This window comes from Acomys russatus, chromosome X, assembly GCF_903995435.1.
Source record: "Acomys russatus chromosome X, mAcoRus1.1, whole genome shotgun sequence".
Classification (NCBI taxonomy): Eukaryota; Metazoa; Chordata; class Mammalia; order Rodentia; family Muridae; genus Acomys; species Acomys russatus.
In genome coordinates this window covers 40,318,650-40,344,426 of record NC_067169.1, presented here as the reverse complement: position 1 = coordinate 40,344,426, position 25,777 = coordinate 40,318,650, and the positions used below count along the sequence as shown (strand labels likewise).

The window sequence follows — 25,777 nt, the reverse complement described above, 5'->3', positions numbered from 1 at the left end:
CCATACACACAGAACTATTCTTTGATATCTACTTCTCATAAATGTTACTTTATTACACTGTCTACTAATATCATTAGGTGACATGGTAGTCAAATATTTGCTTAGGCTCATGACTGGAGAATCCTCTTTGACTTGTGGACATCCATTTCTATCCCACATCTAATCCAGGACTAAATTGTCTATTGAGATCTACCAAAAAAGTACCATCATCATTTCACGAATAATATAATTCTAAGTGCCATTGCCCCAAATATTGAGAGATGTCCATAAAAACATATAAATTTCCATCCAGCCAATATAGCTACTCTGGCAAGGTGCCACATCCAAAGACCTAGGTCTGTTTTACCCTGCTGGAATACAGATACAGCACCCTTAGTACATATCTTCAAACTCTTTGGATTGAATACAAATACTCTTTTAGTATACACCTTTAAACTCAAACAATGACGTCTAATAAAGGGGTATACAAAGTGGTGAATCAGAGAAAAATTTGACAGAATGGGTCAGAGATAGGATATGCCTAACTCTCAAAGAAAAGGTACTTAAGAGCAACAGCAGCAGGAGCAGCAGCAGCAGCAGGAGAGAGAGAGAGAGAGAGAGAGAGAGAGAGCGAGGAGGAGAGGACGAGAGAGGAGAGGAGAGACGAGAGAGACGAGAGAGAGAGGAGAGAGAGAGAGAGGAGAGGGAGGAGGGAGAGAGGAGGAGGAGAGAGAGAGAGAGAGAGAGAGAGAGAGAGAGAGAGAGAGAGAGAGAGAGAGAGAGAGAGAGAGAGAGAGAATTCAGTTTAGTGCAGTTCATATGAGCAGTTCATATGAGTGCAGCTGAGTTCAGTTTAGTGTGCAGTTCCATTCAGTTTGTGTACTCAGTACTGTTCAGTTTTTGGTGTTCAGAAGCAATTTTTCTGAACAGAGCAATTCAGTGAGAAGCCAAGAGAAGGCAGTTTGAATCGGACAGCTTGGAGAGGAGTTTGGGGCCAGCATAGCTGAGTTGAACCAGCCAGCCAAGCTCAGAAAGAACTATAAAAGGTGAGTTTATTCAGCAGTAAGTCTCAGAGGCTGAAACGTTCTAGGCCTCAGTTAGTAGATAAAGGCTTGAAGTTGAAGCCTTCAGGGTCCAAGCTTGCAGAAGATTATATTGTATGGAGGTTAGAAACTTCTAGACTTATGCCTAGAGAGAGTTAGATAGAAAGGCTATGGCCAAGCCCAAGCCATATATGCACAAAGCATGCGTATGGCTATTATCCCTTTATCTGAGGAAATAAAAGTGAAATATAAACTACTCTACATAGTTATTTAATCTATTATCTTATTGTATTTTCACATGAACCCATGTAGGAAGTTTATTTATGTCATACTTTACATATAAGAAGGCAGAGTCCACAAGATACTAAATAAATTACCCAACTTACCAAAGCAATAATCAGAATGAGGGACTATTAAATCCATGTATATGATCTTCTCTACTCTACCAAAACATTTCTAGGAAACAAACTGGAAAAGAAGCTAATGAAAATACATTACAGATGCTATTTAGGATTGTTAAAGAATAAATTTTTTTTGGTGGGATCAGAGTAGTAATGCAAGAAACATTGAGTATTCTTGATAATATTTGAGGGACTATGGAAGTAATTGTCACATAGAGGAAAGTGTGTTTATGCTAGGTAATTTGCAATTCCATCTTCTGTAAGAACCTTAGTAAGAACCAAGAACCAGGTATGGTAGTGCATGCCTGCAATCTAAGCACTTAAGAGGTAAAGGCAGCAAGATCTCTGTGATTTCAAGGCAATCCTGGTCTACAAAGAGAATCCTTGACAGCCAAGGCTAAGTGGAGAGACCCTGTTTTAGAAAAAAAGAAAGAACCATGGATCCTGGTCATGTTACTCTGGTTTACTGTCTTCTATATGTAAGGAGAAAGGGTTCAAATTTTCACTACCCCATAACTCAAATGCAGAAGATGTGAACAAGTCAGAAACTTCTGAATTACTAGGCATGATGGCAGATGCCTTTAACCACAGACTGCTCTACAATGTGAGTTTCAGGAAAGCCAGGTCTATTACACAGAGAAGTTCTGTCTTAAAAAAACAATACAAAGAAAAGCTCTGAATAGTTAAGGAGTAGTAACCCACATAAGCAACTAATTCTGTATGTGTGTATATATATATATATATATATATATATATATATATATGTATATGTATGTGTATATATATGTATATATATATATATATATATGTATATGTATGTATATATATATATATATATATATATATATATATATATATATTAGTTATTGACTTCTGGATGTTTCTCTAACTGATTCTTGGCAAGCAAATGGAATGACCTTAAAATTCTTTTTTACAGAATCGTTGTGTTACTGAGACATATTAGTAAAAAAGGCCTATTATCATTTCAATGAACATATTAGCTTTGACGTTGTTGATAAGATATTCTAAAGAATAACATGAAGGCCTGAAAATAATTTTGTTGGTGGATAAAAGCTCTATGTAATGCTTAGCTTATGAAAGGAACAGTTATCTTATAATTGTGTGTGGAGTAGATAAAATTATTATCATTTTAAATCACAATTTCTTATAAATGCTTTTGGACATAGTCTTGGTTTTCTGTTATTTCAGTTAATGAGTTAGTTTTGCCTGTTTTTATATACCTAGGTGAAATAAAAGGTGTCCCCCAGATATGTTGTTTTCTTGACAGTAAAAAATGACTGTGTTTTTCTCATGAGTAATTGCTTTCAGAATTAGAAGATCTAATTCTACCTTTGCAAATACAGAAAATAAATGCTTGTCTAGGTGTTCAGTTTTACTGGCCATTAAATCTCCTGCCTTTCACACCCTACTGTCATTTGTCAACTAAATTAAAGTAACATGTATTAAGCATAATAATATGGCAAAAGCGTTCAAACATGAACCATTCTGTGATTATTCTTCATTTGTGGAAATGAATTTTTTTAGATTCAAAATACTGGGAAACTGAGTTATATACTAACCTTAGTGACCACCTCGTAGTCACAGTCATTTTAGAGGATATATGATCAGCTGTTCAACTGTTGTGTTATTTGGAAACTCTGATTCACTTTTACCAAAGGAAGGTATTTCAGAAGAGGAATGCTTCAAATTGATATCCGTCATAACATAACACCAAAATGTGGCATGTTTAGATTATAATAAATTGCATTGCAATAGCTCTCTACTCTGTTGTGATGATTTAATTGCAAGTTTTCACTGTTTAACAGATTGTACACACCTTTAGGTGGAGACTGTCTGACAGACTTTTCAAAGGGCACATAAAAAAAGTGTTGAGAAGAAAAGATTTTCTAAAGATTCTAACTTGAAATTGCTTTGTCAACATTAGTAAAACATTTGACCTCTTTGCACCTCAGATTCTTGGCCTTCAGAACAACAGAATTGAATTAGTCCAAAATGTTTTATTATTAAACTACAGATCAATGTGAGTTATGGTTAAATCCTTCAAAATTTCCAACAATCACAGTGTTTGGCAGATTATATTTTACACACACACACACACACACACATACAGGTGCATGCACACACACACCAACACTGCATACATGAAGACACACACACACACACACACAATTTAATTTGCCTGGTCAAAATCTTAGAAGGACAGATAAGCTATTATTAAAAACCAGAAACAAATACTAACCAGAGGATAAGAAAAAAGATTTTTATTTTGTTGATAAGGATGTTAATCAGTGTAGCCACTTTAAAAAGCAATTTTGATGTTGTTGCCCTGGGTCTGTTTTTACTCTCTGGCACTGCTGTGCATTGGACTGTACTGGAAAGAATGAAGCTTAACTAACACTGGTAGGTGTAGACATGATCTCAATCAGCATTAATACAAGAGAAACAGCCTTCTCCAGAAAGAATTTTCAGTGAAACAGCTCTCTTATTGGCATAGATGTGGGAAACAAGGCCAATATAAACCTTTGGGAGTAGGGAAGTGTTTTCCGTGTGATTGTACATTATTGGCTGAGGCAGACATTCTAGGAACTTTTCATTTGTATAAGGAGGGATTCTAGGTGCTTGCTGGATATATATTTATAAGAACAGAGGAAGTTTAACCTGAGGCCACCAGGATGTGTGACCACCTCAAGGGCAGCAGAGATGAGGGTTGTAAGGTTTATGTGTAATGGGACTTGCATGCCCTGAGTAGGGAGAATGCAGTCCTGCTCCAGCCGATATCAGAGTGAGATTACCAGGTTTTAGACATTTCCTAACCTCACTCTTTCTCCAGGCTGGCTCTTTCAGTCACATGGCTTACTGGAACCACATTGGTTTCTCAAAGAGCTAAAAATATAACTACCATGTGCTCCAGTTATACAAGGTGTGACATATACTTATATTCTTTTTATTGTGGTATGACTGCTAACAATATATAAGATATTGAATCAGCCTTGATGCTTATTAATAGAGAAATATTTAAAGAAAATGAAATATAAAAACAATTAAAATATGAAATACTTTGAAGAAAATACATAGATATGGAAAATATGATTATACATGAAGTTATATGGCTACTAGGAAAAGTCATGTGAATTCTATCATATGTAGAAATCAAACAAACAAACAAGTAACTGGACAACATTGACTTAAAATTGAAGGCAATCTTTCAGAGAAAATTTAAAAGATGGAAGGGATGAGACATAAAAGACAGGATTGGGGAGAATATATAGAATCAAAGAATAACAGGTACATGTATGATAATGCAACAGACAAATTCATTAATTTTTTAAATTAATATAATTAAATTAGTATAACAGAAATATAAAGAGTGAATTACTGATAAACACTAAACTAGGTGTGATGGTGACCATGTGAAATTTCAATACAAAAATCCTGGCCTATATTATATAGTAAGATGAACACTATGTAAATCATTTGAGTGGGGAATGTGGCTTTAATATTAAAAATACTTTTTTTAACTTTTGAAAAATTGTTCTAATTTGTTCATTTTATATCCCAATTATAAGCCTCTCTCTCATCGCCTCCTGGTCCCACTCTTCCTTCCTCATCCTCTGCTCCTGCTTCTCTAGTCCTCAGAAAAGGGGAACCCTCCCCCCGATCATCTGAACCCAGTCTATCAAGTCTCATCTGGACTGCCTGCATCCTCTTCATCTGTGGCCTGACAAGGTCCCTCTGCCAGGGGAAGTGATCAACAAATAGGCTCCAGAGTCCATATCAGAGGTAGCCCCTGCTCCCCATATTATCAGACCCACAAGGATATTGTTCTGCCTATCATTACATCTGAGCAGAGGGTCTAGGTCCTCACCATGCATGGTCTTTGGTTTGTGCATCAATTTCTTCATCATGCCCCCTCCCCACACCTGGAAATGTTAGCTCCATTGGTCTTATGAAGCTCCTGTCCCCTCTAGGTCTTCTATCTTCCAACTCTTCCATAAATCTCCCTGAGCTCCACCCCAAAGTTTGGTTGTGAGTCTCAGCATCTGCTTTGATGCCCGACTATGTGGAGTCCTTCAGAGGACCTCTGTGGTAAGCTCCCTTCCTATTCCTTCTCTTCAAACACACCCGGTGTCTATTCTATTTGCCTTTTTAATGAGAATTATACATTCTCCCTAGCTTCCTCCTTGTTATTTGGTTTCCTTAGATCTGTGGATTGAATTGGAATTATCCTGTATTATGTGCTAATATCCACTTAAAAGTGAGCATATACCATGCCTGTTTTCTAGATCTGGGTTACCTCGCTCAGGATGATATTTATAGCTCCATGCATTGGCCTGCATATGTCAAGATTTCCTTGTTTTTAATAGTTGAGTAGCATTCCATTGTGTAAATGTACCACAGTTTCTTAATCCATTCTTCAGTTGAGGGAAATTTAGGTTGTTTCTAGATTCTGGCTATTATGAATAAAGCCTTTATGAACATAATTGAGCAAATATCCATGTCAAATGGTGGAACATGTTTCGAGTATATGCTCAGGAGTGGTGTATCTGGGTCTTATAGTAGAACTATTCCCAATTTTCTGAGAAACTGCCTTACTGATTTCCAAAGTGGTTGTACAAGTTTGTACGCTCACCAGCAATGGAAGAGTGTTCCCCAAAAACCACATCCTCGTCAGAATGTGCTGTCACTTGAGTATTTTATACCAGCAATTCTAAAAGGGGTATAGGGTGAATCTTAGAATTATTTTGATTTAAATTTCTCTGATGATTAGGGATGCTGAGCACTTCTTTAAGTGTTTAGCAGCCATTTAATATTCTTCTGTTGAGAATTCTGTTTTGTCCTGTACGCCCATATTTTAATTGGATTATTTGGTTTGGTGGTGTTTAATATTTTGAGCTCTTTATATATTTGGATATTAGCCCTTGGTAAGATGTAGAGTTGGTTAAGTTTTTTCCCAGTATTCAGGCTGTCATTTTGTTCTGTTGACAGTGTCCTTTGCCTTACAGAAGCTTTTTAATTTCACAAGGTCTCATTTATTAATTGTTAATCTTAAAGCCTGAGATATTTGTGATATGTTCAGGAATTTGTCTCCTGTACCAATGAGTTCAAGGCTCTTTCCCCAATTTTCTGCTAAAAGATTTAGTGTGTCTGGTTTTATAATGAGGTCTTTAATCCACTTGGAATTTAGTTTTGCACATGGTGATAAATAAAGGTTTATTTGCATTTTTATGCATATAGACATCCAATTAGACCAGCACCTTTTATTGAAGATTCTATCTTTTTTCCATTGCATAATTTTGGCTTCTTTGTCAAAAATCAAGTGTCCATAGATATATGGGTTACTTTCCAGGTCTTCTGTTTGATTCCATTGATCCACCTGTGTGTTTCTATGCCAGTACCATATTATGCAAATTTTATTATTGTTGCTCTATAGTACATCTTGAAATCAGGAATGAAGATACTTCCAGAAGATCTTTTATTGTACAGGATTACTTTAGCTATTTTTTGTTTTTCCTTATGAAGTTGAGAATTTATTGTGAAGGGTATTATTTCTCTAATTTCTTTCTCAGACCATTTGTCATTTGTATAGAGGAGGGCTACTGATTTTTTTTAGTTGATTTTGTATCCAGCCACATTTTTGAAGGTGTTTATCAGCTATAGGAGTTCCTCGGTAGAATTTTTGAGGTCACTTACATATACTATCATATCATCTGTGAATAGTGATATGCTTTCCTTTCCAATTTGTATTCCTTTGATCTCCTTTAGTTTGTGATTACTTTAGCTAAGACTTCAGATACTATATTGAAGAGATACAGAGAGTGGACAGTCTTTTCATGTCCCTGATTTCAGTGGAACTGATTTAAGTTTCTTTCTATTTAAGTGATGTTGGCTATAGGTTTGCTATATATTGTCTTTAGTATGTTTAATATGAGCCTTGTATCCCTGATCTCTCCAAGACTTTTAACATGAATGGGTATTGGATTTTTCAAATGCTTTTTAAGCATCTAAGGAGATAATCATGTTTTCTTCTTTAAGTTTGTTTATATGATAGATTGCATCTACTCCTCTTTGTGTGTTTATTTCTTTTTCTTCTAGAGCTTTTAGTTGTGCTGTTAAATTGCTAGTATAGGATTTCTCCAATTTCTTTATGAAGGTGATTAGTGCTCTGAACTTTTCGCTTAGCACTGCTTTTTTGTGTTCCCTAGGTTTGAGTATGTTGTGCCTTCATTTGCATTGAATTCTAGGAAGTCTTTCATTTCTTTTTTTATTTGCTCTCTGACCAAGAGAGTCATTAAGTAAGAAGTTGTTCAGTTTTCATGAGATTTTAGGCTTTATGCTATTTCTGTTGACATTGAGTTCCAGTTTTAATCCTTGGTGGTCTGATAAAATGCAAAGGGTTATTTCAATCTTCTTGTATCTGTTCAGGTTTCCTCTTGTGAACAAGTGTATGGTCAGTTTTGGAGAAAGTTCCATGAGGTCTTAAGAAGTTATTTGTGTGTGTGTGTTTGGGTGAAATGTTTTGTAGATATCTGTTAGGCCTATTTGACTCCTGATGTCTATTAGTTTCATTATTTCTCTATTTAGTTTCTGTCTTGATGATCTGTCTATTGGGTTAGTGGGGTTTTAAAGTCTCCCACTATTAATGTGTGGGGTTCGATGTGTGATTTATGGTTTAGTAATATTTCTTTTATGAGTGTGATCATTCCTGTGTTTGAGGAATAGATGTTCTAGACTGAGACATCATCTTGGTGTATTTTTCCTTTGATGAGTATGAAGTGTGCCTCCCCATCTCTCTTAATTAGATTTGGTTGGGAGTCTATTTTATTAGATACTAGAACTGCTACTCCAGCTTGCTTCTTCTGTCAGCTTGGAATCCCCTTTCCAGCCACTTACTCTGGGGTAATATCTATCTTTATTGCTGAGGTGTGTTTCTTGTATGCAGCAGAGTGATTGATCCTGTTTTTGCATTAATTCTATTAGCCTGTATCTTTTTATTGGCAAGTTGAGGCCATTGATGTTGAGAGATATGACCAGTGGTTATTAGTTCCTATTCTTTTTTTATGTTGTTATTGGTAGAGTATGTGTGTTTGGTTCCTTTCTGTTGATTTTGTGGCACTATTTATTTCCTGTGTTTTCCTGGGTGTAGTTAGCTTCGTTGGTTTGGAGTTTTCCTTCTAGTATCTTCCATAGGGCTGGATTTGTGGCTAGGTATTGTTTAAACTTGATTTGTCATGGAATATCTTGTTTTCTCCATCTTTGATTATTGAAATCATTGCTGGGTGGCATATGTGGCTTCTTAGTGTCTGCATGACATCTGTCTAGGCCCTTCTGGATTTCATAGTCTCTGTTGAGAAGTCATGTGTAATTCTGGTGGATTTGCCTTTATATGTGACTTGACATTTTTCTCTTATAGATTTTAATATTCTTTCTTTGTTCTGTACATTTAGTATTTTGATTATTATGTGGTGTGGGAATTTTCTTTTCTAGTACCATCTATTTGGAATTCTGTATGCTTCTTGTATGTTTATGGACATCTCTTTCTTTAGGTTGGGGAAGTTTTCTTCTTTGATTTTGTTTAAAATATTGTCTGGACCATGGAGCTTAGGGTCTTCTCCTTCTTCTATTTCTGTTATTCTTAGGTTTTGTCTTTTTATAATGCCTCAGATTTCTTGAATCTTTTGTGTGAGAAACTTTAGTTTTAACATATTCTCTGACTGATATACTGATAACTTCAACATATATTCTACACTTAAGAGTCTCTCTTTTTCATCTTTTATATTCTGTTGCTGTTGCTTGTGTCCGCAGTTCCTGTTCCCTTCCCTAGGTTTTCTAACTCCAGGATTGCCTCAGATTATGTTTTCTTTGTTGATTCTAATTCCATTTTTATGTCTTGAATATTTTTATTCATTTCTCTCTCCCATTTGATTGTATTTTTTGTAATTCTTTATAGGATTTATTCAAATACTTTTCTGTTTGAATGATTTCTTTGAGAGATATATTTTCCTTCTTCAAAGATTCTATCATTTTCATCACCTCAGATTTAAAATCTTCTTGTGCTTTGGGGGTGTTAGTATCTCCAGGGCTTGCTGTAGAAGACCACTGGTTTCTGATGGTGTCATGTGGCTCAGAGTTTTGTTGTTTGTCTTCTTTTGCTGACCTCTAGCCCTCTGGTTGTCTTTGGTGTTAGCAGGCCTAGGGGTTCTTCCAATGGGGTCACTGTCTGTGTCCCAGGTGGGTCTGGCAGGTTGAGAGCATGTGAGGAGAGTTCCATGCCGAAGGATGCTTGCTAGACTTCCCCAGAAGCCTCTTCAGGTGGACAATGGGTGTTAGATCCTATGTGCTGCTCAACTCTGCTGGGTTCGCTGTCTGCGTCCCAGTTGGGTCAAGCAGGAGACGAGTAGGCTGAAAGAGATCCAAGCTGAAAGCTGTTCAGGCTTCCTCGGCATGTTGGACAATGTAGGTTGTAGGCAGTACCAGACTCACAGCTGCTGTTTCTCTGTTCATGACCCAGATGGGCCAGTCTAGTGGGAAGCAGGTGGAAAGATATCCAAGCCCAAAGCTGCTCAGGTGTCCCACAGACCTCCTCATGATGGCAGATAATGTGGGTTATACCCTGTACCCAGCACACTTCTGCTGGTTATCTCTCTGTGTCCCAGATGGGCCAGTTCAGTCGGTAAGGAGCTGGTGGAGAGAGCTCCAGGCCCCAAAGCTGCTCAGGTGTCCCAAAGACCTTTACGATCTGGCAATTAATGGGAGTTGTGGCCCATGCACAATTCAGCTCCGCTTGTTTGTTCACTGTGTCCCAAAGCTACTTGGGTGGCCCAAGGGTATCCTTTGCTAGTTCACATGCTGTCTCAGATAGTCCAGGACAGTTGGGAGTGGGCTGAGAGATGGAAGCGCAAAGCTGCTCAGGTGTCCCACATACCTTCTCAGTATGGAAGCTGATGTGGCTTGTGGCCTGAACCCAACTCACCTTTGCTGGTTCACTTTATGTGTCCTAGAAAGGGCAGGCCAAAGAAAAGCTGGCAGAAAGAGATCCAAGCCCAAAGCTGCTCGGGTGTCACCTATTATAGTCAGGTGGAACTCTCAGAGACTTCCTCATCAGTTCCTCCACAGTTTCTCAGTAATTCCATAACTGCTTCTCCATTAAAAATACTTAATAAACAAAATTCTATCTGACTCCAATAGCCTATGATTCTATGACTTAAGTTTGAAATTTTTCTATGTTAAATTGTACTTTCTCCCACTCCAAAATATGAAAACCCAAGGTTGTAGCATTATGCCAAAGAGGCAGGTAGGTTAAGGAAAAGAACCACAAAACCATTTAATATTTCTAAACAGATGTGATACATATGGATTTTGTTTTCTTTCTCTACAGATCTCCCCCTCTTATTACAGATTAGTGTGGGATATGTTTGTACAAGGAATATTTTTCTCAACAGCTTTTAAAGCTAACTGTCAAATCTACAGTTAACTACACAGCCATGAGATTAACTGAGTAAATCTACTGAACACATCAATTATTTTAATATTTATGTGTAATATGCATTATTTTGGTAAATCCTCATTTAGTGGTTAAGATCATTGAAAAGCAGGGTTGTTTCTTTTGCACATCAAACCCAAGCGTATTTATCTCAGTGTCCTCCATGATCTCTTATCTAGGCATGGGCTGTCTCTTAACCCCAACCTACTGACAGAGAGTACAAAAGAGTCCACAAGTAGAATTTTGTGTCTTTGAGAATATGTAGAAGGTAAACAATTTCCAATAGATGTTTATATCATATTCTATCACATAAAAGTGCCTGTAGCAGCAAAGAAAACTGGAAGTTGGGGCATTGGTGTTCTGACATGAAGAGAAAGTTCTATTGAGAACTTCATCTTTCCTCAGCCTCCCAATTGTGTTCTGCTGGATATTGTGAGCACCAAATTGATGATGTCATCTTTATCTATGTCCTTTTATGAAGAGGCCTCATAAAAATGAAAATTCTCTTCTGCCTAAGATTCTATTGAGAACTCCAGGTAGTTGCCTTAAACGGGCTTCTTTGGTTGATTTTTGATAGATATTTATATGTCCTTTATTTGATATTACTTTTTTGCTGTTATTTGTTCTTTTACTTGAAATCTTCAAATGAGAGGAATCCTCTTTGTTCAAGATTCTCACTATTAGAAACTCCAACTCAGTGTATTAAAACAGGGTCATCATTTAGTTTCTGTAGGATGATTTGAGTGCACATGTTAATGATGTCTTGTTGCTTTTAATTACGAGGAGGATTATAAACATGAGTGCAGGGGTCCAAGAAGGGTAGAAGCCTTGGAGCTGGAGTACAGTCTATTGTGAACCACTTGAAGATTGGATCTTCAGAAAGAGGAGTGAACATCTCTCCAACTCCCTATCTTATCTTGTCTCTATGTTTATCTGTCTATCTCTGCTGTTATTTTACTTTGGCTTGCTGATATAAGCTTATTTCTTCTAAACCAAAAAAATGGCTACCATATTTTATTCTCTGGACCACATAGATCAAACAGTTGTTTTTTTTTTTTTAAAGTTCACTATCATTTGATAGAAGAGTCTGAGAAATGTTACTTAGATCATTGATGGCATATTTTGAAAACACTGAATGAATAAACTGATTATTTAGGTGGCAAGAAAATTAAATGTGTTCAGATAATTTTAGTTGTGAGATAAAAGCATTTAGACTTAATTAGAGAATTTTAATAATTTTTGACAATTTTAAAGGATGTATTTCATTATAGTACCCCAATTTCCTTTACACCTTTATTTCCAGAACCTAGATGGTAGTAAAGATAATTAAATACTATGCTCAATTAGTTGTGAAAAAGTGAAATCAACATAACATATGAGGTTGGTTTCCCAAATAAAAACTCTGAAAACATCTCTCTTTTTCTTACTTTGGTATGTATCATTCCTTTAAAGTTACAGTTTTCTGTTAAAGAGAGATGAATGCAAGCTGCTAAAGCAGCCTGAATTCTTAAATCCTCTGGTGATAAGTACATGAAGCCAAGTCCTGGATGTTCTCTCTAGATTCCTCTTCCAGTTATCAACCAAGCTGGCATGTGTTCCTGGCAAAGAAGAAAGTATTCAAAGCAAAAACAGTTAGTTCAGTATTAATTGATCATTTTTGTACTTGTTACAGAGTAGTAGTTGCAGTGACAGGTTTCAAGGGACCTGGGCAATTTAATTAGAAAGTAGTGGTGAAGGCTTCATGAAGAGCTGACTCTTTGTCTATAGTCCAGAGAATCTAGTTTAACTACAAAGTATACAATGTGAAGCATCTCTCCCATTGTGCTTTCACTGCCAAGCCTTCGATTTATTGGCTGACAATTGAAATTGACCCAGAAAGGCAATGTATAGAAACTTAAATTCAAAGAGAGTATAGCATGTAAATTAACAACAAATGATACAAAATATAACAGATAAAAATAACAAAGAGTTTAGTCTAAGAGGAAAATATGACTTAAAATATTTGCTTTGTATGGGAGTGAATTTTTTTACTTACACAAACTCAAATTTAATGCCACAGTACATGCCCAGTTAGATAGCATGCATGTACAAAATCAATATTAAATTATCTATTTTGAAGCAAAGTGATTAACATATGGAAAATAATAATGAGATTAACAAGAATTACATCATTCTGTGTAAAAATATATAGTGCATATCATATATACATTATTTCAACTTTTACAGGGTACAAAGTATAAAACACTCATTTCCAATAAAAAAGCAATATACAAATTGAGTAACTATGGTGATAATTTCTAAAGGACTGACCAGTCGTGTTTCTGTAAAGTACAGTGTCATGTGCCTAATCTTGTACAATCTAATAGCTTTTCAGTCCGTCTAAAGTGACTGCCTGAAAGATGAAAGTCATCACTTGGTAGAGTGCTTTGACACTACTTTGAAAAATGTTTGGTAAAGTTAACTGTATTCATGCAGCATACCTCTAAGTCTTTGTATTATTATTTTTGTTGCTTTTCAGCTCCTCTGACTGATAAGCCACCCAAGCTTTTGTATCCTGTGGAAAGTAAACTGACAATTCAGGAGACTCAACTAGGTGAGTAATTCTTCACTTCTACTTAATACACCTTTCCCCAACATATTTCAGTAGCTAAACATGCCTAAATTGTAGGCCTGTTATACTCTAAACTGTAAATGCTGTTCCCTGTAATTCATTCTTTGGAAGCAAACTGTGCATATAATATTCAAACAGTTGTTAGAAAGAAGATAAGCTTAAGATTTTAATGATATTATTATAGAATATTATAGCCTCAAGCTATAATATTTGAATTGGTTTTAAAATAGACAGTATGTAACTGATGTGTAATACTCCTTAATATATTAAAATAATTTTTTAAAAATTGCATGCAAGGTACCAGTTCATCAAAATAAATGTCAGTATTATGACAAAAACATAAGTTAAAATTTTAAACCAAGTAAAAGATGAACCTCTGGGGAAGAGTATTTGCTTAGCATTAAAAAGACTGAGGTTTGATTCGTGCATATTGCTTTTTTTTTTTTTTTTTAGAAACAATGCTGAATTCTAATGAGTGATATGTTTGTATACATTCTGTGATAAGTTATGAAAACATATTTTTAAGTAATTGTGTGAAACTTTAAAGATCTTGGGGTAGGAAGAATAACCAAGTAAAAGTGATGTTTGAATAATATATATCCAAAATTTGAGCAAGTTATCTTCGGTAAAGAAACTAGTAGATTTGGATATGAGATTTCCTGGACATGAGATCACTTGCCACCAATATTAAATTGTACACAAATTTTAATTATAATATATTTATATTGGAGGAAGTATGAGTTTTTGTCTAATTTGTATACATACCATAATATCAACTCTTCTCTTAATCAAAATATATATATTATATAATAATTTATTGTATTTTAAATTTATTTCAAATGCTCTATGAATATATAGAGATATGTAGATGACAGACACAAAACAAAGTTCTGTAGAAATGTATCTGCTTTCAGTGACTTTTTAAAAAAGATTTTCTAGCACATTCTACAACATATATTCATGTTGTTGAGGAACTCCTCACATTGATCATTCAAAAATGAAAATGCACTTAATTTTTACAACTAAAATAAAACTGTTGTCCATGTAGCTATCAATTTTTAAGTGTGAATTTGGGAAAAATATGAGTCATTTTTCTAAATGCATGTTGAAGATGTGATAGTGATTACTAATAACATCAGCACATTATGCTGCACAAAGATTGATGATGATTTGAGAGACACTGAATTTCTAATAGTGGACATTCTTATACTTAGTATCTTAAGGGATAAACATATGCAGAGTACATGGAGGTAATGAAAATCTGAGCCTCCTGGACTGATATTATGTACATACAAGTAATACGATAATTGTTATTTTGAGATGGAAGACTATAGATAGCATTAAAACAATCTCATAAATAAAGGAAACAAATAAGCTAAACTGGTACCTAACTCTTTGTTCAGGTTATTGTGTATTTAGTTTATTGAAATTAATTGCTAATTTATAAATATATCTTCAAATATGAAGTCTTATGATTTACCATGTTTAATGACATCTAGGAATGTATGTTTCTCAAGAGTTATATAAAATTTTGGAACAAGAGGGAAGGCTTATAGTAGCAATTAGTTCTAGTATATATAGGAAAATGAAATTTTAAGTCTCTAATTGCATATATTTGCTAGACAACATAATTAACAGAATTTTATGGTTGATGCTTGCCTGTTGGATTTCTTTTCATTATCCATAATTTGGAATGAAACAAATTGGTCTTTACTTCTTACCTTTCACAAATGGAATAATTTGAAAAGCTATTTTAATGTTGCTTTCTCTTAAATGAAATCATGAAGACTAAGCCACCACATTAAACTGAGATGAAAAGGTCTTATGCAATGGGGAGTGTTTACCTATGCATTCATTTGAAGAAACATGGAGATATCTTTTAGAAAAGTACTGAATCCTTTATTGACACTGATCAAAGAAACCTGAGGATTTTTAACTAACAATTAAACTAAAAGCTTCAATCTAGAATTTTGATTAATTATGCAATATTTTTGTAATACTTTCTGATTCTTATTTTCTTTACATAAGACAAATCATTGAATATATGGAGAAATGCAGACTAGATCCTTTTTTAAAAGAAATATATTTCTAGTGCTGATAATGGTTGAAAATCAGTTAAAAAGAGAGATGGGGGGCATGCCTGAAACTGTAGGACTCTTGAGGTGCAAGCAAAAGGATTGTGAGTTCCAGGAGTGTCTAAGCTAGTAGTACTGTCCATACCATCTTTTGCTACTTAGTAAACATCTGTATGAAAGAAAAAAATGAAAATTGAAAGAGTATTAATGAAGGATCCTAAACACCTAAAAGTACTTACTTTTAAAATTTCTGCTTTGACTTATCATTTTTGTAAAGATTTCAATCTTGCATTTTTTGGTTAGGAAAAACTATTAATTCCAACAATCTGAATATAAAAGCTGAGTAACCTGTATCAATGATGAATCATCTAAGTGTCACCCTCCCTCTTAAGAGATGTTCAGAAATCTCCCAGACAATATCATTTGCCATAAGTTTAAAATTCAGTCTCAAACTGTAAATTGAAAGCTGGCCTTTTCTCAGGTCGATGGTTAAAAGCTGATAACAAAACTCTTGACTGTGCTGTTAGAAAACACATCTGGAACTATATGAAGCTGTGCTGTTACATGTCTGATCATCTAGTTTTAATGTTCTGGGTGAACCAAATACATGTCCAATCAAGTCTGATAACTATTAAATGTTGGGCTTTCCCTGACAAATAATAGTAAGTTTAATAATAAGCATGGTCTGGGGAGGTAGCTCAGTGTGCAACAGCACCTGTTGAGCAAGCATGATGATCTGGCTTGAAATCTTCAGCACTCACAAAAGACAAGTGTGATAACCTTAGTTCCATGCAGTAGTAGGGAATGGAAACAGGAAGGCCATGGGGGCTTTCTGGAAGATAGCTCAGCTCCAGGTTCAATGAGAGATCCTGTCTCAGTGAAAGAACATGAAGAGTGATAAAGCATAATACTTGATACCTTTTTCTGACCTCTAGACAAGGTCACATTTGCACTAGCAACAGCCCATATTCATATGCATACACCACACACAAACACTCCCTGTCCCCCTCTCCCTCCCCCTCTCGCTTGCAGGCACACATACACATATACATTAAAAATAGGATAAAATGCATCTAATTGGATCATAGATTTTCCTTTCATCTTCACATTAACTTGCAATGCCTACCTTTCCTTTTCTATGTCCTCTGTGTCCTGTTCTAATTTTTTCATCTTTGTAAATAAAAAATGTCTGGTGTTGATCATTTAAAGTGTTTCACTGCAGGAGACAAAAATCACTAAAAATTCAAGTACATACAGAAAAACAAATGTAATGTTAATTAAGTTCAAATAAATATGTAAAATAATAGGTTTAAATTGCAGTCAATATTTGATGACAGCCTAGAATTTCTACTACAAGAGCCATCTGCATACTATTTCTAATAGTTAAAAAAATCATTGTCTTTGTTAAATAACACAGACATCAGAATATATATGGATAGATATTTCATGAGCAAAAGGCCTAGAAGATTCACTGTAGAACTCTGAAGGTCAATCCAGGAAGTAAACACAACTTAGGCTGTTGCAGTTCAAGAAAGAAAACATAGGTACAATTGACTTGCAGAGCTTGAGCCCTGACACTCATAGATCTGTCCTGACTGTATGGTCAAAAACCCATTCTCAGAAGTTCCCAAAGTAAAGTACAGCATATGCTATTGTTACCAGAGTTTCAGGTAGTAGAAATGCAACTTACTGTTTACATAGTGCGGCACATGTTATTGACAACTCAAGTTTTACTACAGAAGTCTTACACTGTCAATATTCCTACAAGATAATGTAATAAGGAGCCCGAGCTGAAGAAATTATCCAGATATGCTCCATTTTTGAATAGTTACTACTTTTCTATAATAAACATAGAAAACCTTTTTCTTTCTTTTCTAGAGGTGGAAAATATTTAATATCAATACCTCAGGAAAAAAAGTCACTCAGATATTGAATTTGGAGCCGAGATCTGGAAGTGGCTTAGGATACTATTGATACCATACTGCTAGAGTGTGAAAGTGGTATTAGTATGACCTTCCTTTCCACAGATAGGAACACTGATTGAGTTTTTTGGTTTTCTTTTTCTACAGGGAAAAACAATGACATCCAAATTATACACTTTTCTAATTAACATTTTTCCCATTTAACAAGGACATGTATATTATCATAAATGCATTTTCTAAGACAAATTTTGTTAGACACAAAAGCAAAGGTTTCAATTTAGTGGATCTGGTCTCTTCTTAATCATAACTTCAACTGACAAAAATCACAAATTCCTAATTCAAAATATCTAATCACCTTGATGATTTTCACTTCAGAAGCCAGGCTTCCATCATCTAGAATGCTCGCAATACTCTTATCTTCAAGCTCCCACTGAATAACTCACTGAGTGCTCAACAGCCTTTCTGGCCTGAAGTACAATGACCACCAGCATCCTCCCAAAAATCACATGGCCAGTTATGTAACACGAATACTTGTCCACTTGATCCTTATATTTACTTAGTTAGGATTTTTACTACTGTAAAAAAAACCAGCATGACCAAAAACAACTTGGGAAGTGAACATTAATTTATTCTTTATTTAAAATATATTTTATTAATTTATTTATATTACATTTTAATACCATAGCAACATACACAAGCTTCATTGTAGGATGGATTTCATTTTGGAAAAGTACGTTCCATCTCCCATTAACAACACAAATAGATGTTAGTCTTTATATTTACATATGCCTATACAGTTTGTTTTGATTTTATATTTCATTTTTAAAGCTAAATAAAATAATTCTAAGAATAAAGTATATTTATGCTCTACTTTAAGAGATATTGTTGGTATTTAATTTTTTCTTTTTTGTTTTGCATTCCCTATTTTATTTTTTCTCTTTAATTTATTTATTTATTCATCCTACATATGGATAATAGGCCCCTCCCTCCTCTCCTCCCAGTTACACCCTCCCACCCTCTTCCCCAATTCCCCATTCCCGTTCTTCTTTGAGAAAGGAGCTACTAGCCACGTGCTGTCCCACTCTGCCCAGCTGCTTCATGTTCTATCAGGGCTTTCCATTGAAGCCAAACATAGCTGCCCAGCTAATGGACCCAGGTAAAGACTGAGCTGTCCATCAGCTCCATAAGTGTAAGGGGCCAAGGTCCAGTCCATGCATGCATTTAGGCTTGTGGTTCAGTTTCTGCCATACCCCATGGGCCTAGGTTAGTTGACTCTGTTAGTCTTCTTGGTAAGTTCTTGTCCCTTTCGTATCTTCCTCTAACCTTTCCACAAAATTCTCAGATTTCCATCTAGGCTTTGGCTGTGGGTCTCAGCATCTCTTTGATCTCCTGCTGGGTGGAGCTTTTTCAGAGGACAGTTAGCTTGGCTCATGTCTGCAAGCATAGCAGAATATCATTAATAGTGTTAGGGGTTGGCTCTCTCCCATGGGATGGGTCTCCAGATACGCCAGTCATTGATTGGCCATTTCTTCAAGCTCTTCTACTGCTTATTCCCTGCCTATCTTATAGCAGGGCAAATTTTTGGTCAAAAGTTTTGTGGGTGGGTTGGTGTTCCACTCCCTCCATTGGATGTCCTGCCTGGCTATAGGGGGTGATCACTTCAGTTTCCATATGCCCTGATGGTAAGAGTCTCAGCTAGAGTCATTCCATATCTTTCCAAGAACCTACCTTGTCACATGTCTGTAGCTTGTCCTAGAGATCCCCACCCATCCACTTTGTATCTCTCTCCCAGCCCTACCACTTCCTACCCTAGCTTTCCCTAACCTGGTCTCCATTCTGGTTCCCTTCCCCACCCCCTCTCCTACCCAGTTCCCTCTCTTCATCTGCTTCCAATGTCTGTTTTATTTCTCCTTCTGAGTGAGATTCAAACATCCTGCCTTAGAGCCTCCTTACTTAGCTTCTTTGGGCCTGTGGGTTGCAGTATGGTTATCTTGTACTATGTGGCTATTATCCACTCATGTGTCAAAATATATGGTACTATATAGTAAAAGTACATAGTTATAAAAGAATAACATGCCCCCTAGTCTTGCTTTAAAAGAAGAAGTTTAATAGATGTTGTGCCACAAAAAACTTACATATGATCAACAAGATGAAAATGGAATGTTCTAAAATTATGATTCTAAAAGAATGAAATTGAAGCCAGGTGTGGTGGCACATGCCTTTAATCCCAGCAATTAGGAGGCAGAGGCAGGCGGATTGCTGTGAGTTCAAGACCAGCCTGGTCTACAAAGCGAGTCGAGGACAGCCAAGGCTACACAGATAAACCCTGTCTCAGAAAAAAAAAAAAAAAAAGGAATGAAATTGAGGTATATTTCTTAAAACAAGAAATATGAAGGCTAATTTTATAAATCATTTTTCTTGTCAAGTTTCACATGAAGAGTTTTGTGATAGTCACATCTATTTTATTGAAAAAAAAAAAACCACATTGTTTTCATATGAGAAGTACCACTATTAGGAGGATTTCTTTTGCAGAGGAGCAGTTCAAAACATAATTTTTCTGTATAGTAGCTCAAGGTGTGCTGGACTTGCTCTGTAGACCAGGCTGGCCCCAAACTCACAGATATTTGCCTGCCTCTGCCTCCTAAATGTTATTTCTAGATGTACATAGCAACACCTTGCTTTCAGAGGGCTTTCTAAATCACTCCTAATGATTGGCATTTACTAGCACAAGAAAAAATATAGTGAGTGGACTATGTTAACAAGAACTGCTTCTGACTTTGCAAAGTAAATGCCAATGTATGGTAAATAAATACACCAAAGGACATTATGGTGTAGAATATTGAAAGAGGGTTCAGAAAAAGAGCATACCCCCATGCAAATGATGTCCATTAAAAGGGAGCCTATAAAAAGATTCACATCATTTATAGTTTGGATATAGAGAAAGATGTTCATCCATAAATTTCATCTTGAATTTTGGCTATATAAATGAGAAATCCTAAATTATATGCAGACTTTCCATGAATATAACTTGTGCATGAATGTGATTATGAAAAGAGGATACCAGTATTTTATAGTATAATGTTAAAACACTTAGCATTCCAGTCAAACTTCACTCTACCAATGAAGTATGCTCCTACAGATCTGTGGGTAAATTGAATCATCATCATTTCAAAGAAGTGCTCCCTTCATTTTTGATTGATTTCTAATTAGTGGTGGCTTAATATGTCAGCTTTAAGAGCCTCCCTCTGTCCTCCAATCTCTTTTAAGAAGCTAATGATCACTGAAAGATTTATATTCACAAGGGAAATATGCTATTTAAGGGTACTCTGTGGTGAATGATTTTATATGAGAACCCTTTGTAATTGAATAATCATACTCATTACTACTCTCTGTGGTAATGAAGATTTTTACACTATCATAAGATGGGGTTCATCGATTTGAAACTATAAGGGCCATTGTCCTGGACAAAGGATCATCCACCCATCACTGCCAATATTCTCTTTAGTATGTCAGTAGAAAAGATGGAAAATTTTCACCTCAGAATAGAGTGTAGTTAACTTTATTCATTAGTTTCATAATCAATGGCATTTCATTATAATCTAATACATTGAAACGGTATGGCAGCGAATAATATTTAAATAATGACATCTCATGTTTAATCAAGACAAAATACACTGTGTTCATGGGTGATATATTTTGAAGGCTATCCTGCTCTATTATTTACCTTAATTTTGTTGAAATACATACCAATATAATGACTATCCATCATGTAGTTTATTACCCATAGCTATAACTATGTGTAAGTTCTGTTTACTTTTTAGTAGCATATGTTGATATTGGTTATGCAAAGTTAAGGATTTTATTAGGAGATTTCTATATATGCATACAATACATTTGTATGTATTCACCCAATGTATTAGTCATTATAAAAAGGAAAAATTATATTTTGATTTTTCTCAAATTTATGGCTCTTTTCATTATTTCATTGTGGCATCCACCTACTTTTAACTTTTTTAAAAGTTTATGCATTGTGATTTAATGTATAGCTTCATGAACAAAACTATCAGAAATATTTTCTTAAACACATGCTCCTAAACACACCATATGTTTCTGTATATAGAGTAACCATAAGGTTTTAAAACCTAAACTTCACAGCAAAATCTTCTCAAGAGGTGTCTCTCTAGTTCACAATCTATAAGCTAAGAGTATTTCTCACAAAAACTAAAGTTTCTTTTTAAATAAGCTATTAAAGATATATAATCAATTTATAATGTATAATAATAAACAGAAAACCAAACAGAAAATTAAAAGCCTAGCAGAATTTTTGATTTTTCAAAATTCATCTGTTTTGAAATAAATCAGAAAGCAACCCAACCTCCTATTGACATGAAGAAGAGAAAGCCATGAAGTTGTTTACAACTCTAAAGGAATCAGTTATCTTCTCTCCTTCCAACTTCTGTCCAATTACCTCCTCAAACTAGCAAACAAACCAGAGACTTTTTCACTTTCTGGATATGTTTTTCTTTTGGTTTCTAGTTTAAGAGAAACAGAGGACTCTCTGAAGACTTGCCTACTGAAGAGTCATGTTTACAGAATGTTACCAGTTCTTTTAACAGGAGGACACCAAGGGGAATATATATATATATATATACACGCATATTTTTTAAGACAGGGTTTCTCTATGTAGCCCTGGCTGTCATGGAAGTTGCTCTGTAGGCCAGGCTAACCTCAAACTCACAGAGACTTACCTGCTTTGCCTGAGTGCTGGGATTAAAAGTGTGTACCACTACTGCCCAGGGAAGGGGATGTATAGTGTTCTCCATGAGAAGATGAAAACAAATTAAATTGAGCACTTCAAAGGAGAACCAGGAAGATAGTACTCATAGTCCAAAAAAAAAAAAAAAAATAGCATTACTGCTACAAATATTCAGTAAGAAACTACTATGTTAAATAGCTTAGGAGAAATTCAGAGTGTTTTTATTTTCTCTTCCTAAAAGAATATAAAACATTCCAATGAACATGCAATCTTCAATGACAATGGCATTATCTTGGCAAATTTATGACTTTTTAATTCATTGATTTGCTGAAATGTTTTCTGTAAAATGTATTATTTTGACCAAAAGTACTTGAGCTAAAATTGTATTATTCTCAGATACTTTAATCATCATCCACAACCTGTTTATAAGGGATATTAATATTAAATTACTATTAAATGGATGTATAGGACATTATTTATACATGGTTGCTTGTAATGGTTAATAAAGCCTTTCATTTTTACTCCAAAGATGTGTCTTAAGACTTTCTGCTAGAGAGTGGAAGTGATAGTTTTAAATATCGGGAGATAAAACAAGTGACAGTTTGATTAGAAGCATAAGTGAGATTTCAGTTTCAGCTAAGGTTGTGTCATAGAGAACTCTAATGATGAAGTATGAAAGAAATGTACAAACAAAAGTGATTCCTCCTGCTGTGGATTCAGGGAAAGTGGGACAGAGTTTTTGTTTCAAATGCTCTTTATGTATACAGAATGAAATAAAGGAGCAAGGCGACTTATCAATAGCTTGGAGAGGAAGAACTGACAAGAGTTAGCTGACTTTCTGTGTTTAGCTTGCCTTTGCCTTTTTTCCTCTCTTCTCTCTTCTCCTTTGTCCTCACCCTTCCCTTTTCTTCTTTTCTACTGCCCTCAACTCCTCCTCTTTCTTTTTCCTTCTCTTTCTTTTCCATTCCTTTTGTCTAGTACTAGGCTTTCCTGAGATTCGCTTGATACTGGATTTCAGGTAAAAGGCTGGCAGTTTAATTCCCTTCATTTTTCCCAAGCTAGATTTCAAGGTTGGCTGCTTAGAATTGGACTAGAGGTGATAAGAACAAGTCATTCTTCATTACTGTCTTCAGTGTACTATTTTTTACTTCATTATACTAAAAGTAGATATTGTGTGCCTCATCCTATTTACTTAGATGTTCTGGAGATAGTTTGGTGTGTAAAATTTGTCTTTGCAACTTGGTGTATCCAAGGGAAGAGGTAACAGGAGGGTTTTACTTAGCTCCTTTGGGCAATTTAAATTTGAAGAGTGACAGGTTCTGATATTGTGTAGTCTGTGTCATTGTCATAAGTGACAAATATTTTAAAAACGTGAGGGTTGCTGACCAGAATGAAAATTGAAGCAATGTTAGCATGTTCTATCTTCTTTCCTTTATACAGAACAAAAGTTTTATAAAGGTGTACTATTATTGTACAGGGAGGTAAGCTGATGTCAAAAAGAATAGTTTATCTAACTTCCTAAAAGGTAGGAGAAGCATGGGTTTGGACATCTAACTTGAGATTGGAATGCAAGAGGGAAACCCTGATTGACCAAGACTTGATCATAGATAAAAATTTTGGACAAATTGCTCGAGCATCTGATATAATATCTAGACTCAATAGCTTCTGTATACCTATATTTTTGTGCAAATATAGATGGATAGATAGATAGATAAATAGATAGATAGATAGATAGATAGATAGATAGATAGATAGATAGAAGTGGAAGTATAGAGCTTGTTCGAGAAGAAAGTGAGATAATAACCAATAGTTATCACAGGGTCTATCTTTTCTTTCATGATATCTGATTAAATTTCGCTGTAATCTTCATGTCTCTTCTATAACCTGATGAGGCCAGAATTAAGCATTCAGCGCATTTTGAGTGTTTTTTCTCTAAAATATAGACCCTTTATTTCTCCCACCAACTTCTGACATTTTCCGTTTTTGTATGTGCATATGCATGCACATGTATGTGTGTAAATATGGAAGCCAGAGCACAACTTCAAGTGTTTTTATCAAGGTACGATCCACCATTTATTTAAGTTAGGATCTCTCACTAGCTTGGAGTTTATCATGTATTTCTGGTAGACTGGCTGGCTACTGAGCTCCAAATCTCTGCTTGACTGTGGCTCCTAGAACTAGAATTGCAAGAAAGCTCTGCTGTGTTTATTTTTAAATGTACATTCTGGAAATTGGGTTCATGTACTCATGCTTTCAAAACAGAAATTTATGATAGCTATCTCCCCAACTGCTATACTGCATTTTTTGTGGTACATGTGTCTCAGATCCAGATCTACAATCCTCTGATTTCTGCCTTCTGTAGTATGCTATTTCTTAGGCCTACTTAAATTAATGTCAGTTGCAAACCACATATATTCTCTTTTTTAAATATATTTTATTAATTTATTCCTATTACATCTCAATTGTTATCCCATCCCTTGTATCCTCCCATTCTTCCTTCCCTTCCATTTTCCCCTTACTCCCCTCCCCTATGACCGTTCCTGAGGGGGACCTCCTCCCCCCGTATATGTTCATAGGGTATCATTCTCATTTGCTAACTATAATTTGTGCAGGAAAGTACATTTTCTGTTATAATGGAGTGACAAAGTATGAACCAAAGTCACCTTTGTATACGTGAGTAAAATTCAGTTAGATATAATACAGTGATGAAAGATGAAAACCACAATGATTTGGATATATATATATACATTAAAATATATTAATTAATAAATATTTTAAAATAATATTAATTTAAAAATAAATTAACATCATATTAATATCAAAGCATAATTATATATTAACAAATATTAACATTAAGTGAATTATAAATTACTTAAATAAGACATACATGTATATGTATATGATGTATATATATGATATATATGTATATGATATATGCATATTTCCTACATAAAAACCTAAAATTCATTTTAATATGATATAAACAAAGTAAAACATACCTAATAGTAGTTTTAGTCAAGTGGACTGAGTGCCTAATACCTTGATTAGAAAATCCAGTGTTTACGTAAGAAAATGAAGGTTCTTTGTGGCACTATCTTAAAAATATCTTTAAAATAATGTACGATATCACCAGGATTATCATAGAATATAAATCTACCTTCATCCCACAGATTGGAACATGGTAGAAACTTATTTGCAATGTGTATGGGCAAACTAGTGTAATAAGACTTATCCTAATGGAATCAAGTGGCTTAAGAAAAAAATTAAGCTCATCATGAAGGAAGAAACATCCCATTAGATAATATAGGTACCACGAAGGTAAAATCTAGTCATCAAATGCTCTTTTGGAATCTGGCACCACGGGGGATACAGTTATGATTATTTTGTTGTCACACAATTGTTAAGAAAACTAGAAGCATCTATTCACTACATGTAATTTTAAAAATACATATCAGAAATTAATCCAGTTGACTGTGAGATACACAATC

The 25,777-nt window shown here is 35.0% G+C and overlaps 1 protein-coding gene across 2 annotated transcripts in view; it reads left to right on the top strand.

Annotated features, from left to right (window-relative positions):
* The window catches only part of Il1rapl1 (interleukin 1 receptor accessory protein like 1), a 1,408,761-nt gene that overhangs the window by 1,031,015 nt on the left and 351,969 nt on the right, over positions 1-25,777 (top strand). For both annotated transcript variants that reach the window (XM_051140905.1, XM_051140904.1), the window contains one exon: positions 13,444-13,518. In XM_051140905.1, the coding sequence (XP_050996862.1) occupies positions 13,444-13,518 (75 nt within the window). The remainder of the gene's footprint in view (positions 1-13,443; positions 13,519-25,777) is intronic.